Raw genomic sequence first — 18,615 nt, forward strand, 5'->3', positions numbered from 1 at the left:
TAGGGAGAAGGAGGGGGAATACAGCCCTTCCCTGCTGCAGCTCTGCGGGCAGTTCGCTCAACGGCCACACAGGTTACAGACCAAAATGAATATAGGGAAGAGATAACAATTCAAACCCAGTGCCATGAATGACATGTAATTCTGGCTCAGGAAAACACACACCAGCCAGGCAGACTTTTTCTCCTCAGCACAGGGCATCATGCCTCAGATGACAGTAACATAGTTTCTTTTCTTTAGCCACAGATACCTTTATGAGTGGTTTCTAATCCAATATGAAAGGGGAAGGAAAGCCCAACGGCCAAAGCTTGCTCTGGTCTCCAGTCCTCTCCTCCCAGCCCTGGGTCTGCTACCCCCTCTTACCCAGAATGATTCCATTGGGCTCCTCCGGCGGCTGCCAAACAATCCGTACAGATGTCAGCCTCACCTCAGGGAATACCAGTCTCACAGGTGGCCCAGGGGCTGGAAAGTAAAACAGAGCTTGTGCTAGCAAGCATTGCATGTCAGAGGGAATACACATTTCCTGCACAGAAAGCAGCCCAAGCTATATCTCACCAAGAGTTAGTAGATGGTTAGGAGCGCCTGTGTACCTACAAAATATCCAGTTATTCTGAGGAGTCCTGCCCATGGCCACATGCCTCCAACACCTACAGACACCACAGAACCAGTGTGTTCTACAGTGTTTCACTGCAGCTGTGAAATGCATTCTGCAGGATGTTCTGACAAAGCAGCTTGGACCTCTGTGAGGATTATCTCCCATCAGAGCAGTGGGGAGTTCTGTGAGCTCGCCCCATCAGTGATAACTAGCTGATTATAGACCATGAAGCAAGTCACCAGGCTGCCTCTATAGAGAGTTAAGTGTCAGCTTAATTCACTTCATACCTGTTGGAATTGAATAATATCTCCTCTCTCTGTCATCATTGCCAGTTTGCAACCGCCTTTTGATTTTTACATGTGCATTTTAAACATTTAGCTCTGAGCAGGAGAACCTGAGGCAGGTGACATACACATTAATATACACGACTGGTGGCTGCACTGGCCAGCCCAGGTTCACAAGGTGAGGAGATGCTAATTCATACATTAGCATCTGCAAAATTTTCCCTTCAGCACAAATTGCACCTGCATTACCCCTGATGATACTTTTAATTAATTTGAGCCCAGAGGAGACACAACATATTTATGTCGGGGGTATGGAGATGGAAGAGCAATTTGTATTATTTGCCAACATGCACTTAAGGAGGGAGCTGCTATAATGGGGTTGGCTAAAACAAACAGTTTTAAATATTTCTCATTATAGCTCGATATGTACATTTCAATGAGCGCTTTTCATCTCCCTGCAGAGTTCTGCTAACAGTAATTTCTCTTTGTTTTCTTTCAAAACCAAGCCAAGTCTCAACGCAGGCAGTATGCTGAGAAAATGGCTAAAAAAAGACTATAAGGGAGCTGCTGTCCCTGCTGCCATCCCCATTCCCGTCTGTGCATGCTCTTACTCCTTCCCTGCACTCCATAGGAAATACCTTGTTAAGCCAGAAGTCTGAATGTGCTCTCAGCCCAACCAAATTACCTTAATGAAGCTGCTTACAGAAACCAGTCCTTATTCCGTTGCTATTATGAAAACATTTTGATGAAAAAAAAGAGACTTTCCCTTTGTTCATCTTCATTGGGAGCCATAAACAGAAGGCTCTCATGCTGATATTAACCTTAAGACTGTAAAGGCAAGGAAACTAAAAGTAACTTAAGCATTTGCAAGGCCAAAAAACCCTGCAAAACTCCATCAGCAGCACATCAATGTGTTCAGACAGCACCAGGGTGAGGGGCTGCCTCAGGTTCCTTCTCCTTCAACACAATGAGCTACACTCAAAGGGTACAGGAGGAGGCAGCTGCAAAAGGAAGCTGATGTGATCATCTTCCAGAGTCAATGCCTTATTATTTCGGGGGGGGGGGGGGTGGGGGGGGGTGGGAAGAATTATTGAAGTTGCAAGATCCAACTCTCTCCTTCAGTCCAATCAAACTGAGATTTGTTTACTGCTTTCGATTGCAGGACTCTTTTTTTTTTTCTTTAAAGCATGACTGAACTTCAATAGAAATTTATAATTGGGCTCTAAAAATTGCCTTCAATACAAATTGTCTGCACTGAGCTTCAGAGTAAAATTATAGAAGTGATTTTTTCCCTCTTCATCAACTGCAGGGAAAGAGGAAGTGGAGGACTCTGTTTACCTGTGGTTTTGCCAATGACTAATGGAAGAGGTCTGAGTTATACAAGGTAGGGACCAAGTACTTCAGTCTTAAAGTTAAAAAAACCCAGAACAAACAAACAAACAAAAAGTTTAAATAGCCTTAGTGTCACCTACACTCGCATCACTAAAAGCAAGCAGTGTTAAAAGGCTGGATCAAAGGAGATACTTATTGTGGTAACCTTTAAGCTTACCATCATCTTTGGTTCTTTCCATAACTGCAGGAGAGCTGGGGACTCCATCTCCAATACGAGTGAATGCCAGTACCTGGATCTCATACAGCATGTATTTCCTCAAGCCAGACAGCAGGCAAGATTGAGTGTGGTTACCTCTTACTATTTGGCTCTTTGGTTCAGAGTCTACATCTTTCGCTTTGAAAAGTATCTGCAGAAGAAAAGTTTGTGAAACACAGAAAGAAAAAGATGGTTGTACAAGGGCTGAAGAGAAGAGTAGGCATTTCAGAATCCTCCTTTTCACAAAATAGAAAATTAGACTGTATTCACCAATCTCTCTCAAACACAGCTCCTCTGGCTGACTTATGAATAATGTAAATACCCAATGGGTGAATAATGAATCACAGATGCGAAAACATACGCAGGTAAGGCATGACAAACTCAATAAGCATGAAACTCCATTGCATACCTTGTAACCCAGGATGAGACCATTCTGCTCGGACTCAGGGACTGCAGCCCACGTTAGAAGGATCTGGGTTGAACTCACAGCTTCAGCAGAGACGTTCTCAGGAGGAGCAGAGGGAACTGGAATCACACAGCGTTACCAAACATAAAAGCAGAAATAGGTAAGATGTACCAGATCATTTTGCTCCATCTCCTTATCTGCTTGAGATTGTTCCAGAAGCCCATAGAAGAGCATTCAAAGCCAAAAATCACTGGAATAGATTCTAGACAATTCCCTTCTTCTCTTGTATTCATTCTACCTCTTTGAATTTCAGCCTGCTTCACATGATTTCTTCCCAGTTCATCTCAAAAAATTATAGTGTGTGTAAAGTGCTAAACACTTAATAGTAATTCAGCACCTACAGGTAGTAAATACATGGAGATATGAATAATTTTCCAGTTCTATGTATTTGCTTCAATTAGAAGGGAGTTTCAGTTGCTGGATTTCTACAGAAATTTCTATCCTCTAATATTTCTTTCCCATACATTTTATTTCCCTATGCCAAAACCTAGAGATCTTTATGAATGGGAGTTTATCTTACGGTACGATCTGTTCTAACCAGAAGTTTTACGCCACCCTGGCTTCCTATATTATCTGGAAGGAAATTATAGCATCTTGTCTAGAGTTAGCAATAATTTCAACCACTGGATTGCACTCCCAGTTGAGTAAGAAGTTCTTTAACCTCTAAGCCTTTTGATTATGTGATAGTGCTCAACATTTGCAATCCATCAATTACAGAGGGGTGCGTTAATGCAAGGTGTATTTTTAGGGACTGATAACGGTGTAAATGAAAGATATGCCTATTTCATTTGTGTTGCAAAATTGGCTCTTATGAAACTAGAAACATCATTAGAACTGATGGCACAGGAACACTGTAATTTTCTCTGACTCCAGAGAAGAGCAAACTTGCATTTTCTCATGCCATTAAAACTCTAACTGCTGCAGAACAACCACACAACTGCAAGCTTTTGTAGGCAAGCTTAATAGCATGCCGTGTTAAGCAAGCAGATTTTGAGGCTATTTTGAAGAGTTCACATTTCATGCTGCCCTTTTGCATTTAGTTTTTTCCTTCCCCCCCCCCCCCCCCCCTTTTTTTTTTCCCTGTGGCATTTCCAACATCTGAAGGGTACAGTCATCTCTAAAGCATGATACACCTGTCAGACCTCGAGAGAACATTTCACCAAGTTATGTTACACAAGCACTTTTGGACAGTAAGGCTTGATTAGGTCCTGAATATATCTCACACATACACACACAAAAAAAAAACCAGAGCACAAATCTCTGCTAAAAGTAATGCTTTCCTGGCTGTCCGAATGAAAGAGCAGCTCTGCTGGTTTTGAAGGCAAGCTCCTGAAGCTCCTAGCAACGTGAACGAGATAATGAGTATGACACCAGAATTAATATAAATTGAAAAGAAAAAAAACAACCAACAAACCAGCCCACCCTCCCTCCCCCCCCACACCCCCTTGTGCACTCAAGGTTAACCACAGAGATAGTAATTTCTGAAACAATTTCCCTGTTGCCAATTATTGGGGACATGAGAAACAGAGCACCATCACACCACGCTGCAGCTGACTAAAATCCAATTTTTTTCCCCCCCTCCAACGCTGAAGTGCCCTTTTATTTAAAAAAAAAAAAAATCTCTTCTGGATTTATCCCCCACAAGGATATAATTATGTTAAAGTAAAATAGATTGCCAGGAGCCATGAATGTCTTTGGATGGCTGCCATAACTTTATCTGTAGATCTTCACAAAGAGCTATTCCCACATGAATCACTTCGGGAGGGAGAAAGGGTGGAGGTGGGTCACAGGAAGCCAGGATGCATCAAGGCAAGGAGCCCTTTTCAGCTATGTTTGTTTATATTTTATCTGGTTTGAAGCCTTTCAAGAGTGAAGAAGTTTCTTTATTTTACAAATATTTACTTTCCCCCTTGATCAGGAGCTGTGAGATTTCCTGAATTCCCCAAAGGTGGAGGCTGTGCCCGGCTGGCCCTGCGTGCATGACTGCTTTGAGGTGTGTGTGCGATCACGCTGCTGGCAGGGGGATTTGAAAGCTAACAAAGGAGAGAATGGACTATCTGAAGATTTATTAGCCCAGACTCTTCTTAATTGCCAGTGACAGCCAGAGCAGCTAAATGTCCCCTGTAGCTGGAAAGGAATCTAAGCCCAATGCCTAATGGCAGAGAGACTTGTGTTCATTGAGTGTGCTTTAATTCTCCAGTTCTCAGATTAGTGTTGAGAATTTGATTCTAATAGGGATGTATGAATTCAGGACCTGCAAGTGATATAAAGCATCTTATTGTTGCCAGTCTTTTATTATTTAACAGAATTTGATTGACCCTTTGAGAATGAATAGAAAAGCAACCTTCACTTCTCTGACCCCTCTCCTCTCTCAGGATATCGTGATTCAAAGAAATTACAGCTTGCTAAGACTAATTAGCGGCTTGAGTGAGGCATACAGATCCCTCTTTCCTCTGCAAGGTCCCTTCCCTAATGCTGCTATCCTTAACTGTTGCACTGAAGACTTTGTTGTGAGTTCCAAAGCGGAGCTCTCATTAGTAACCTGCAAGAACAGTACAGAAACCAAGCAACAGTGTCCAAAGGAAAAAATCTCAGAGCTTTAACAAAATGAAGCAGAAATACTGAAATTAAATGATGAGCTAATCCAGCAAACTGCCAGCTGCACGATGTACTTTAGAAGATCAAACGTAAGAAATTACAGAGTTACTGGCACTTTGCACTGGGACTTCAATAAGAACTCAAGTTTTTAAGGTTATCCATGTTGGCATCTAAGATCACGCATCCTCTTTCTACATCTGACATAGCCATATCTGATATATAGCAAATGATGCTGTTTTATGTCTCTAACTGGGCCAAAAGAAGCTTTTAATAAGCTACCCTGTGTTCTGGCTTTCTAAGAAAGCTAGATAGTGGGATGCTGTGGTTCTCTCTTCTTCTGCAGCTCGTGTTAGCTGAACATCCAAACCTAAAGCAGCATGCTGTACATCTGACCTCAATTAAGAAGGGCAAATTTAAAGCAAGGTCTGTGGCAAAAGTAGCAAAGCTGCAGCATTTTGCCCATAACATTAGATCCTGCAGGCCAAATTCTCAGCTTCTATAAACTTGACAGATCTCCACAGTGACATCAGACCACATCTGAATTATTAAGGGATGCTTTTTCACACCACAGTAACTGCTTCATGAAGGTCAGCCTCTGAGACACCAAGAGATTGATCCTTGCTATAAGCATGGAGCCACGCTTGGAGAGCAGCTGGGTTTGTAAGACAAGTATACACACGTTCACGGTGCTGCAGATCAGGAGCCCCCAAAATATTAAAGCACTGGGTTAGGTGCCTTCAAACAATGCATCTCCAAAAGAAGAGGGTTTGTACCTAAAATGAAGGAGCACTGACAAGTTTGTTCTAATTCATTAGAGGTATTTTCATACTTTTTTTGCCTTCTTTGTATTGTACCTACAATCATCATTGCCAATTTATTGAGTGGAAACTGAGCTGGTTACATTGCAGTTATTTTACACTGCAAAATCCAATTAACTATTTAATTTATAGCATTACAAAAAACATTTTGGATTGATAAAACCCATCCTGTTTAAAAATCCTAAGTCACTCCTCTCCACTTCAGCTACTTGCAACCCTATCCCAGAGTTTCATTTTAGAGTTTCCCAACTGGTTTTCAAACCTCGGTTACCAAAACCTATGGCATTATTTATTGTCCCAATTTTTCTTTGGTTTCAATATCTCTTCTACTCAAGAGCTTCAGAAACCTGGAAAGTACCTGTAATGGCATGCTCCTTCATTGTCAGCAACCAGTGATGTGATCACACATCCCAGAATAAAAAGAATGGCTCACATACAGCTTTATATCAATCAAGGATTTGGACTCCAGTTTCTGCACTGTCAGTAGACACCGCAGGCTGATGTAGTGCCCCGGATCTAACTTCTTGGGCTCCTTGGCCAGTAAAATACACAAAAACCTGAGTTCTGCCAATGAACCACTACATGATCCTGGCCAAGGCACCTCTGGCCAGCTGTGAGGGATGTTTACAATCTGCAGCACCAGGAAAATCTAACTTCCCTAAGAGAGTCTGTGTCTACAACATAGAAAAAGAAACATTTAGGACACCTGCTTTTAAAGTACTTTGCAAACATAAGTGATAAACAGATGTGTTTTTTTTTTATTATGGTTTAGAAGACAGACATAAAATTGCTTTGACCTTTCTCTCTGGCTCTAGATCTCTTTTATTTGCATTTTAACCCCATTTGACTGTGCATGCAGGTTAATTGCAGATCCCCTGAAGTTCTCTCATGCAGCTTGCCGCCGTGCCAGCACTTCTTGTACATTCTAAACCTAAGAAGATAGAGCCAAAATGTCTGAGCCCTGACTTGCTCTCTTCAAGAAATCAGATGTTAGTATCAAAGGTAACACATGGGGAAAAAAACCAAATGAGTCGTTATGGCCTCGATCAGAGTTTTGTGTTATTTTGATCCCAGTTTCTGTACGCCTCCAAAAATCAGTTTCAAGTCAACCTTCTTTTAATATTGCAAGAGAAAATGCCAAATACACATGTAACCTCTGATCTTTAGATGCTGAGCAAGAGCCCCATAATCCTCAGGTTTTATGAAATCACTTAATCTTAGTATTTACTACATATTAAAAGAAGTGTTTGAAGAGCAGGGGAAAGGAGAAAGTGGAGAATGCTGTGTCTTATTATTATGATACAGAGGACTTCAAAACTATTTTGCCTGGGTCATGCTATCTCTAACTCCAGCACAAGAAAAGCCTTGTTTAATATACCTCTGGCAATAGCTTTCCAATTACTCCTTCCCAAAAAGCAGAGGAGGGATGACTTTGTTTGGCTTTCTCCTCGGCTAGTTCAAAGGACAGTTATCTGAACCAGCAGACCAAATCCTGCACGTTCATGCTTCCCACCATGTAACACTTGCATGACACAGAATGCTCAGACATGCATATGCATAAATGTAGGGTAGGAATAGCATTAGATTATTTAAATTAATTTTAAAAACTTAAGGAAAAAAAAGAAGAAAAAGCATCAGCGTTGAACCTTGTATAAATACAGGTCACAAGGAGCTTTTCTTATTAGACTTTTAAACCTATATCTGTCATCCATCTTGTTATTCAACTGCAATATACATTTTAATGCATCAGTTGCATGTAGGGAGGCCTGGAAATAGGTTTAGTGCAAGTTAACAGCTAGAGAGCAGCTCTTCAAGAGCTGTCTTTCCTGCTGCTACTAAGCTAACAATAATTAACTGCTGCCGGAGACTGAGAGTTTGCTTCTGGTATTTGAAGTCTCTGTGCCAGTGTATATAATTCAGCCACACAACTCCGTCCTTGTGCTCTGGGTCCACAGGTAGGTTATGTCTATATGCAGGTTATGTCTATCTAACCTTGTACACACAGTTTTTAGAAGGCACTTTTGAAAATGTGCCATCAAAAGCACAGATAATTATTTCATTTCTCCACGGGTAATCAGCTCTCTAAAACAATTTGTGCCCTTTTAGAACCATTCAGCGCTTGAAACAAATTTCAGATAACGATAACTATGAGAATATCTCTCTGAGCCTAAAAGCAGACAGGGAAAGGGGGGCAATGAGGAGCAGTGGGATACTGGGGAGGGAGAGGAAGCTTGAGAGACCTGTTCAGTCAGAGCAAGCTGTATGTAAGCTGCTTGTTACGTTATCCATACTGCTACCAAAGGAGGGCAGGAATGGGGAGAGGTTCCTTTGTTTACTTCAAATAAGCACCCTGCAGGTTCATGCATGAAATCAGGGTAGGAATAAAACAACTAACTCCCTCAAATGTCTTTATGTCTTTTTGCCTTCAGTGCATGTAGAGATGGGGACAGAAAAGGCTGAAGCTCTCCATGTGTGCTCCACATCAGGCATGGTGCTTTGACTCACCAGACTCCCTTGTACGACCTCTCACTACTTCGCTCCACGGTCCTGCCCCAATGGCATTGAAAGCTTGGATCTGCAGCTCATACTCTGTCCATTCCTCCAGATCTTCAACTGTGTACTCTCTTTCCAGTCGGTCATTGACAACCTTTGTGAGGGTGGGAGACGGCAGGTCCACACGCCAGAACTTAATCCTGTACCCCACTGACTCTGGATTGCCATTATACTGTGTGTCAGGGAGGGGCTGGCAAATGACAAAGGAAAGTACAATATTCAGATCTTACATACAGAATACATTCACAATCCACAGAACACATCACCAGGGCTTTCCAAGCTATATCTGAAGGCTGTCTCTCTTCTACCAGGCAACTAGAACAAGAAGACAGTCTCAAGCTGTGCCAGGGCAGGTTTAGGCTGGATGTTAGGAAGAAGTTCTTCCCAGCAAGAGAGACTGGCCATTGGAATGGGCTGTCCAGGGAGGTGGTGGAGTCACCATCACTGGAGGTGTTTAGGAAGAGACTGGATGGGGCGCTGGGTGCCATGGTTTAGTTGATTAGATGGTGTTGCATGATAGGTTGGACATGATCTCAAAGGTCTTTTCCAACCTGGTTAATTCTATTCTAAAAATAGATCAAGAGGATGATATTCTGGTTTATTTATGTTTGGTGATCTCCACGTTCCTGTGTTGCTTGAAATTGCCTTTTAATTTTTACCTGAATTTTGAACCAAATAGATATGCTCGGAGAGCTATGCCAATTGCTGTGGGCGTACCAACAGGGATGATATGAATACAATATATTTCAGAGCTCCATGATTAATTATGGAAATGAATGATAAATTGCTGAAGCATGTGACAAATTCATTTATCGTACTTTTTAAACTTTTTTTTCATACTGACTCTCTGCCTACTCATTTATCAGCAGAGATTTATTCTACTATTCTAATTCCCCAAGCAATTGCAGAGATTAAAACATGAAATAATTAGCCTACTTGACAAAGTTTAGGAATTTTTCCCCCCAAAAAAACCTAACTACATGATGCCACAGATGGCTGAGATTCGCTTCTGAATCACTGGGAAAGTTTGATGCACATGAACACTTCACAGCTTAGAAGACTGCATCCTGCAGCCAAGCAGGGCTAGGAATGTGACCCTTATTCTGTAGGAAGGAAGGAATTCCTAGCTCCCAGGTGGACAAAGATTTCACCTGCAGGTCTTGGAAAGAAAGAGATTAAACACTTTCCAACACTGATGTTACTAAGCATGAAAAAGATGTGTCAGGTAATTTTTAGCTATGGCAGTTGCTCCTCCTGAACCCTAGCACAGTTAGACTCATGACAAACAGCCTTCCACAGCTAGGAAAGATAATCTTTAAAATGTTTTAAAGTCTCTTAAAAGAACCTTGAGTTAATTTTGATGGAAGAGATGTCATTCTGGATATAGTACTAAAGGTTTAACAACGTGGGCATGCTACTCACACAGTAAAAGCAGGAGTGAGTTATGTGGGTTCTAGCAGATGAACTGCAATGGCTTTTCTATGGATAGTGAGGCAACACCTTCAACTTTGATATTTTTGGTCTTTCAAGGTTTGGAATTTAGTGCAATGTCTCACTGAGAAACTGGAATGTTTCCTTTATAACAGGAGAAAAACTCTTCTTTTTTATCCCAACTTTGAATTCCAGCCGTAATGAGTTTATGCATGGAAAAGCTAACATTTGGGCAAAAGGAAACCTGTGCTTCATCAACTTCACAGCACAGTAACCCCAGTGGAAAATTCTGCCTAACAAGGGAGAAGAAAAAACATTCTGGAGCAGGTTAATTGCCAAGTGAATCCCAACGTGGCAGCTCTGCGTGTAACTGAGACAGTCAAAGGGGCACAACAACGTCATCAATCACTGCATCTTCGCAATTAATCATTTCTTGCTACGTTTCATCACATAACTCTTCACCCTTTCACATAAATACAACCTTCCTGCAGGAGTATAACACGCAGACATTACTGCCTTTGAACCACGGCTGCTCAGAACCTGCAGGATGATTGCCAGTGGCCAGTCTGTCCCTTCTGGAGACCGCTTTGTATGAAGCAAACAACGGAGCCCTAGGAAACTGCAAATTGGCTCAAGTATTATATTCCTGTCCCACATATTGACCCAGAATGTGGTACTAGTGAGTCTCAAAAGCCAAGGTTTTACACACAGGCATATATTCCCCTGCAGAAGTGGCAGAAATAGTGGCAGTAGGCAATTTATGTGATTAATAAGGCACTTAAGGTAAGTCTCAGATTTCCGACTGTTCGGAAAAAGGAAATAATTTTGTTGTTACTCCTTACACTGAACGCAAGGAAAAGGCACTTTGGAGGGCTGGCCTGAGAACCCTGGGGAAGCAGCCACATCCCAAGCACAAGCACCCAGCTCCCCTCGGCCCCCCGTTGCTCCCGGCCGGCTCACCACCCATCGTAGCCACAGGCTGGTCTCGCTGGCTGTGCGCACAGTGACGCTCCCAGGAGCGACGTCCGGCGGAGCCTGCAGGGTCTGGATGACACGGGAGGGCTGGCTGAGGGGGCTGGCACCCACCACGTTCACCTGCCGCATGCGGAACCTGGAGGAGAGGAAAGAAGCAGTGCACGCTGTAACAGCTCAGTGAGTGCTACCTTTCTTTCCAGGGCAGGAAAAAGACGGGGGAGAATTACAAATTAGGTCTTTCCGAACGTTCCGCAAAGGTCGCTGCATGCAGATCCCCTCTGTATTCACTGCTGAATGCTTGATGGTAACCTGCTTTCAGATCCTCTCAGGTATTAAAAAAAAATGAAAATGAGATTAGCTTAGGGTCTATTAGGAACTTAGGTATTTGTGTGAGAAAATTACGTTAATTATACCAAGCCTGATGAGCTTACGCCAGCAGTAAGTGATTTTTCTTTTGCGATGCCTGTACAATACATCCAGACAGGTATTAAAATATCAAACTTCAGATATTCTCCTTCCCTGTCAATATAAAAAAATATACTAGTGATAACATTTCCCCTCAATTACTGCTTGAAAGAAGCTGATTTATCCCGGTGCTGCATTTGCAGCCTTCCTGCAGAGGAAAGATTAAGTTATTTAATATGGATATGCGTCTCTCAAAAAAAATATACCCTGTCTGCTTGAAACCATCTCTTCTACAGCAGAAATCCCTACTGGGTCACAGGAGATTTAGAGAAATCTTTTTTTGTGTGTGTGTGGGTTTTTTTTTCCCCCCCTTTTATTTTTTTCAGGAAGCACACCATAATTAAGACATGCTGTCCATTTCAGATACTCTCACCTGTCGCAAGCAATTAGAGGTACCCAGCACTGGCACGCAAATCCATGGCCTGCTCGTACTAAACACTTAATTTTTGGACCTAATGACTGCGCTTGAGAAAAGGGTGAGCTAGTCAACAGAGCAGTGTTTATTTATCTGCTCTGATCTCCCTAGAAAATGCATTAAAGGAAAGGCATTAAACAAATAGTGTCCTTGATTTCAGTCTCAAGCACTGGCAACAAAATACATCAAAGAAGGTGGCTGATAAAGACATGGTCTGGTAACAAGCTCTCGTGATGTGCTTCCTCAGTGGGCAGTGACTAATGCTGACCAGAGGACAACAAATCCGTTTGGCAACAACTTTCTACATCTTTAAAAGACATACAAAAATCGTTCTGCGCTGAAACAAAACTGAAAGAGCTTAGATCTGCGCAGGTATGAGAGAGGGGAAAGAAAAAAACAAAGATGATGATAAAATTCAAGGAGCTGCTTTACCATGGAAAAAAAAAGTCAGTGGAGAGCTGTATGTGAAAGGTCCCAGCACAACTTCAATCACTCCAGAATTCAATGAGTGCAGGAGAGTAATGAGGCATAGAATCATAGAATTGTTTTGGTTGGAATAGACCTTTACAATCATCAAGTCCAACCATTGCCTAACTCTACCAAATCTGATGCTCAGCCATGTTCCTCAGCACCACATCTCTAAGTCCCTTAAACACCTCCATGGATGGGGATTCAACCACCTCCCTGGAGAGCCTGTTCCAGTGTTTGAGCACCCTTTCAGTGAAGAAGTTTCTTCTCATATCCAAACCCAACCTACCCTAGTGCAACTGGAGGCCATTTCCTCTCATCATATCACTTGTTATTAGGGAGAAGAGACCAACACCCACATGTAGCAGTATAATAAACCAAGAAGTTTAATAACTGGAAAAACTCAACCACCTCAAATTCCTCATGTACTTCCTCACCTTTTTTATTATCCCAAAGACATTTCTCTATATGCCTGCTAGGCATGCAAGTCTTTCTTACTTTGCATGAACACTGCACATTGAACCCAGGCATGACCTGCACTTCACTATTCACCTCTGCCTTTTCCACTTTAAGGATCTACCTTTATGAGGAGTGCAAAATCTTCTCAACCTGAAGATCATTTCCCTAAACCTTGGCACCAGAAACCTCTGCTCAAGTTCACAAATTTTCAAAGAGCTTTTGGCTCTTGAGGATGACAACGTAAATCACCTCAGTGGAGAGCTTGTGAGAAATGAAGTACGTTCCCAGACTTCTGGCTAAGGGAAGAAAATTAGCATTCCAGCACTGAATTTGTTGTAAATTATATGAGCTTTACTTGGTTGAATCAAGTAAAATTGTTGGGTGCATATCCCCAAATCCCCAAAAGAAATTGCTAGGCTAGCTCATGGTAGCACCCAGCCTAGCTAAGGACCCTTTTGGCCTGTGTGAAATGGACAAGCTCCTAGTAAGCTGATTTAACACTTGCCACTGCATCTCCTTGCAACCAGCCTTTACATTAGCAAGCTATTCCATGAAAGTATTTTTCATTAGGATTGAGTATCTCAAATTCTCAAATCTTGTCTATATGGAGGCAACGCATCATTTCAATTGAATCGATTGAAAAATCCATCTCATTTAACTGGGGTGGACCCATAATGGAGATTCACTTCAATCAGCTGAGGAGCACTGCATATATCTATTAAGCTTAACTTGGTAAATTCTTGTAAACAAAGGTTTCATCTAGCTGATGTTACCAAATTAAGCTAAATCAATAAAATGACGTTTAAACCGATGTAAATATGTAATTACAAGTCTCCATCACTTTAACTACAATTGATTTGTCACTGACTGATGTTACACTAGTGCATCCTTTAGATGGAAGAAGTCACAGGGTATCAGTTACTCCTCAAAGCCTTTCACTGTGCACTTGGGTTTCCTCTTTAATGCTACAAGCTGCACTGTACGTAAATTACAATTAACAATATCAGATGGGTAGTTTTAAGCATGAACTATGAAAACAGCAAACCTTTCCCCCTTTTGTTCAGATAATAAAACACAGCCAGCTGTTTCTGGTTAGGAAAGCTGTTCCATACTGCTATTGACTCTAATTACCTGCTGTTCTTACCTGTAATGAGTATAAGGAGTAAGGTTGGGGACTTCCAGCATCTGAGCATCAGGTTCGTTCTCCACCTCATGAAGACTCACCCACTCTTCTTCATCACCCAGTACACCAACCTGTACATGGGAAAGGTAAGAAGGAATTCAAGGCAGAACATATATATATGTGTATCTATATGCACACACACAAATACAAAAGAATTCTATCTATAACCTCTTTTGCCACGTGTGTCATCACAGCAGTGGAAGGATAAATGCTTTTAAATACATATTATCCTGTTGCTATTAATTTTTGTGTGACAGGGCACTAGTTACTTATAAAGCAACAACACAGCCAAATTAGACAAGTTTCTTTGTACCGGTCGGGACTTCACTGGGATCCTCTAATAAGATCTATTCCAGAAAATACCATGAGAGCACTAATGCCCTGTTCAATCTCACTGCCACAATACAAAAGTATCAAGTAGTAATATAACAAAATGAAAAATAGCCTTGATAAATAACTCTCAGGAACAGATGCATACTAAGTCAGTCTCAGTGGAGGCAAAATGCCACAGAACTGAAGACAGAGAAACAAGAACAAAGTCAAAGAATGTAAGTATTTTAACCTCATCTGCTGTTCTGCCCTTAGATTAGATTTTTCCATATGCAATCCTTTGTATTAGTTAATCTCAACACTTTGCCTAATGTGGTCGCTCAGCTCTAGCACTGTTAGAAGGGACAAAGTGGGGATGAGAATTGAGAGCATTTTCCCATATAGCTTTCTGGAGATAAAATGAAGATGAATCAAACCTTAAAAAGAAGTCAACAAGGCATGGCAGAAATGCCAGTCTGACCTGAGATGCTGGAAGATGGGAGCATGAGCAGGCAGAGTTGTGTGTGCAAGAGCCACGGTTAAGAGCGTAGAGGAGACAGCAGAGGTGATCGAAGGCTGGGTTTCGCTTTGGAGTTTCACAGGTGCTGAAACACAGGGGATCTTAGCCAAGATTCCCTGACACAATGCCCTACTACTGGGCAAGTTTTGTCTGGCGCATCCACCCTACCACAAAGGGCAGTTCCTGTCATCCACGTCCCTCACCCTACCCTGGTATCCACAATCACAGGCTGAAGGATATTAGAGAGTCCACACGCAGCTATTCCCTTCACTGTCTATTTACAGACTTAATATCCACGAAGACGCCTAATCCTTTTTTAACCTACTGACACTATCTACTGCCACAGACTGCTGTAGCAACAAATTCCAGGAGCTCACAACCCACTGTGTAAAGAGCTATTTCCTTTAATCTTTTTTAAACAGATCCCTTACAAGTTCTGTATACTAGCTACAGCCATAGACACTCTCAAAGCACTCGATGAGCAACGTAGCCCAAAGCAGCTAGCAGACCCCAAGTACTTCAAATAGCAAATTAGGGTTTCATTCACTTTGTATTTTCCTTTTTGTTTTTCCCCCTTCAGGAGAAGCAGCCTGATTTATTTATAGATGTTTTGGTTCTTCGCTCACCCAGGACTCGATGTGCTGCATATTTGTGTTTGTTCAGGAAGAAATGACACAAGGAAAATTAGGCCAAAGAAATAAGTTCTGTGTTGCACTGTGGAAAATAAAATTAAGGGGGGAAAAACAAAAAGAAGCTTCTGTGATCTTCCATGCAGAGGACTGCTGTCATGGAGGGATGGGGTTGCACAGGTCTTAATGGGCTTTTCAGTCCTGTGGGTTATCGAGGACACTGCCACACATCAAACAACACATAAAATAGATGTCAGTGAAGATTAGGGACCTTTTAAAATTCCCAGTACCAAGTGAGTTCCATAAATTTTAGAAAAATCCATGGATGCAGAAGCTTAAAGGAAGCAAGCTGAGACAGGTCTGCGTGGTTAAAACAGAACAGCCCTAAACTGAACCCTGAGAACAAAGACATGATAAAGAGGTTAAAAAAAAACCCAAACCCTCCATGAACAAAGAAAGGAAGAGAGGGTTGATATCAATCAAGGAAACAGAGAACATTTTTTTTAATTACTAAAGGAGTTTTGGATTAATACTATAGAAAGTCCACAAGCAAATACTATTTTTCCCCCCCTCAAAGTCCTTGCTCTTAACAGCATCACCTCCCAGTGCTGCAGTAATTGTATAGCAACAATCCACGGCGCTTTGGAGGCTGCAAATAATCTCCAGTAGTGAGTTAGTCATCTTTTTGTATTCTAGGAACAGCAAGAGCTTTTAAAAACATTTCTTGCATGGTAAAAAAAAAAAACAAAAAAGGGGGAAAAAAAAAGGATAAAAAAGAGGCCACAGGTTTCAATTGTTCTGCAGCAGCAGGCAGGTCATTAATACACATTAAGGACCACATGGTTCAGACTCAGAGGCCCACAGGGCTGTGAACAATTGACATTGAGTCAAGCTTGAGAGCTGTCCAAAACCCCCTGCTGTTTTGCAGCTCCACATTTACCAGCTGGCTGCAAAGGTGGAAATATTAAGAATCTTTTTTTTACTGACTGAAAAGCAGCAAAAGCTTCTATGTGCCCAGGACTACCACAAGCCCCTCAAAAGCTATCCCAGGAGACAGCTTTCTGGTTGTGAATGCTATCCCTGGTAGGAATGTTGGCTGCAGCTTACAAGGAAATGGCAGGCACCAAGCAAGCCTGGCCTGCTGGTTGCTTCCAAGCTCAGGAGCCAGCTGGTAAACAGGTGGCCACTACCTGTACTGGGAGGTGGGGGGCCCTGTGCAAAGCAGCAGCACAGACAGTCCCAATTAACTGCTTTCAGACTCATTTTCTACAGAAAGCTAGTGACAGAGAGGCAGCAAGAAAATCAACCACAGGCATAGTTCTGTGATTCAGGAAAAGATTTTAAGGAAAATAGATCAGGAACGTGCTTTAGTGACAATAATACCTTATAATATTCCCAGACTCTGGAAGCTAACTCAAAGGGTTAGATCTTCTTCTGAAATTAGCAGTATATTTTAAAGAGAGTGCTGCTTCTGTGGGTTGTTTTTGCAGAGATGATTGAAGGGTGAAGGGCTGTAGGGTACCTCAGTGAACAGCCTGGGGACTTCTGCACGAACTCTGGCTTCGAATTGCTCGGCTGCACAAGTCAATGTTACTCAAAACAAGTTTCATTTATTTAGCAATAATCTCACAAATGCTACTCAGGAGCAAACCTTCAGCTGATGGTCTCCTGTATTTTTAGCTTTGCAAGATGTGTAATAGATTCCAAGTTTCAGGCTCGTGAAGGAAAAAGGAAATTATTTTTTTTTCTGAAACACTCTGATGTCAGATCAGAGGAAATGTATCAGTCTCAAGAATCAGAGTACAAAGAGATTCCCACAAGGCAAAAAGAACTACGGGCAGTGGTAAGGATAAAAGAATCCTTTGAGGGGCAAGAGAGTCCACTCCGAGCTGCTCCGCATAAAATAAAGTTCATTTAGAGGCTTCTTTCTTGTAGATGCTTTTTGGTTAACAGTGTATGCAAACTTCAGAGGAGGGTTGTGTGTGTTGACAGATGCACCTATACTCCTGTGTGCATCGTTTCAGGAGTGTCGTGGTTTAACCCCAGCCAGCAGCTAGGCACCACGCAGCTGCTCGCTTACTCCTTCCCCCCTCCCGGTAAGAACTGGGAGGAAAAAGAGTATAATTGTGAGTAGAGATAAGAACAGTGTAATAACTGAAATGAAATAAAAAGCAATAACAGTTTTAATGAAAAGAAATAGAACAAAAAGAGAGAAAGAAATAAAACCCAAGGAAAGACAAGCGATGCACAACGTCGTCACTCACTACTCACTGACCAATGCCCAAGCAGGAATCTGCCCCCCAAACCTCAGCCAATTCCCCCAGTTTATATACTGAGCATGATGTTATACGGTATGGAATATCCCTGTGGCTAGTCCAGGTCAGCTGTCTGTGATCCCTCCCAACTTCTGGTGCATGGGAAACTGAAAATGCTTAACTTAGGGTAAGTGCTACTTAGCAACAACTAAACCATCAGTGTGCTATCAACATCGCTCTCCCACTAAATACAAAATACAGCACCACGGCAGCTACTAGGAAGAAAATTAACTGTCCCAGCCAAAACAAGGACAAGAAAGCAGATGAGAACATCAACTGCTTTTTCCTTACCACTGACATAAAAACTTAAGGAACACGCTCTGCATCTTAACAGTTATAACAGGACCACAATCCCCAGGAGGCCCCAAGACTGCCACTATAAAACCACCTATGTCCACTGAGACACTGCCTATAACTCTCAATAATGATCAGCCATCACGAGTTAGCACTTCTTCATTCCCATCTCTCAACTGTTCCCAAGGCATTAGGTTCAATTAAAGGGCATATTCATTTATTATTAGAGAAATGAGACAGTATAAAGCAATAT

The 18,615-nt window shown here is 42.0% G+C and overlaps 1 protein-coding gene across 3 annotated transcripts in view; it reads right to left on the reverse strand.

Moving 5' to 3' along the window:
- The window catches only part of SDK1 (sidekick cell adhesion molecule 1), a 465,152-nt gene that overhangs the window by 80,403 nt on the left and 366,134 nt on the right, over positions 1 to 18,615 (reverse strand). For all 3 annotated transcript variants that reach the window (XM_068146644.1, XM_068146645.1, XM_068146643.1), the window contains exons 24-29: positions 14,257 to 14,366; positions 11,291 to 11,441; positions 8,852 to 9,089; positions 2,874 to 2,989; positions 2,426 to 2,615; positions 361 to 459 (exon numbers count right to left, since the gene is read on the reverse strand). In XM_068146644.1, coding sequence (XP_068002745.1) covers positions 361 to 459; positions 2,426 to 2,615; positions 2,874 to 2,989; positions 8,852 to 9,089; positions 11,291 to 11,441; positions 14,257 to 14,366 — 904 coding nt within the window. The remainder of the gene's footprint in view (positions 1 to 360; positions 460 to 2,425; positions 2,616 to 2,873; positions 2,990 to 8,851; positions 9,090 to 11,290; positions 11,442 to 14,256; positions 14,367 to 18,615) is intronic.

Source organism: Melanerpes formicivorus, unplaced genomic scaffold (assembly GCF_026170545.1).
Source record: "Melanerpes formicivorus ecotype bairdi unplaced genomic scaffold, bMelFor1.0.p_v2 SCAF_14, whole genome shotgun sequence".
Lineage (NCBI taxonomy): Eukaryota > Metazoa > Chordata > Aves > Piciformes > Picidae > Melanerpes > Melanerpes formicivorus.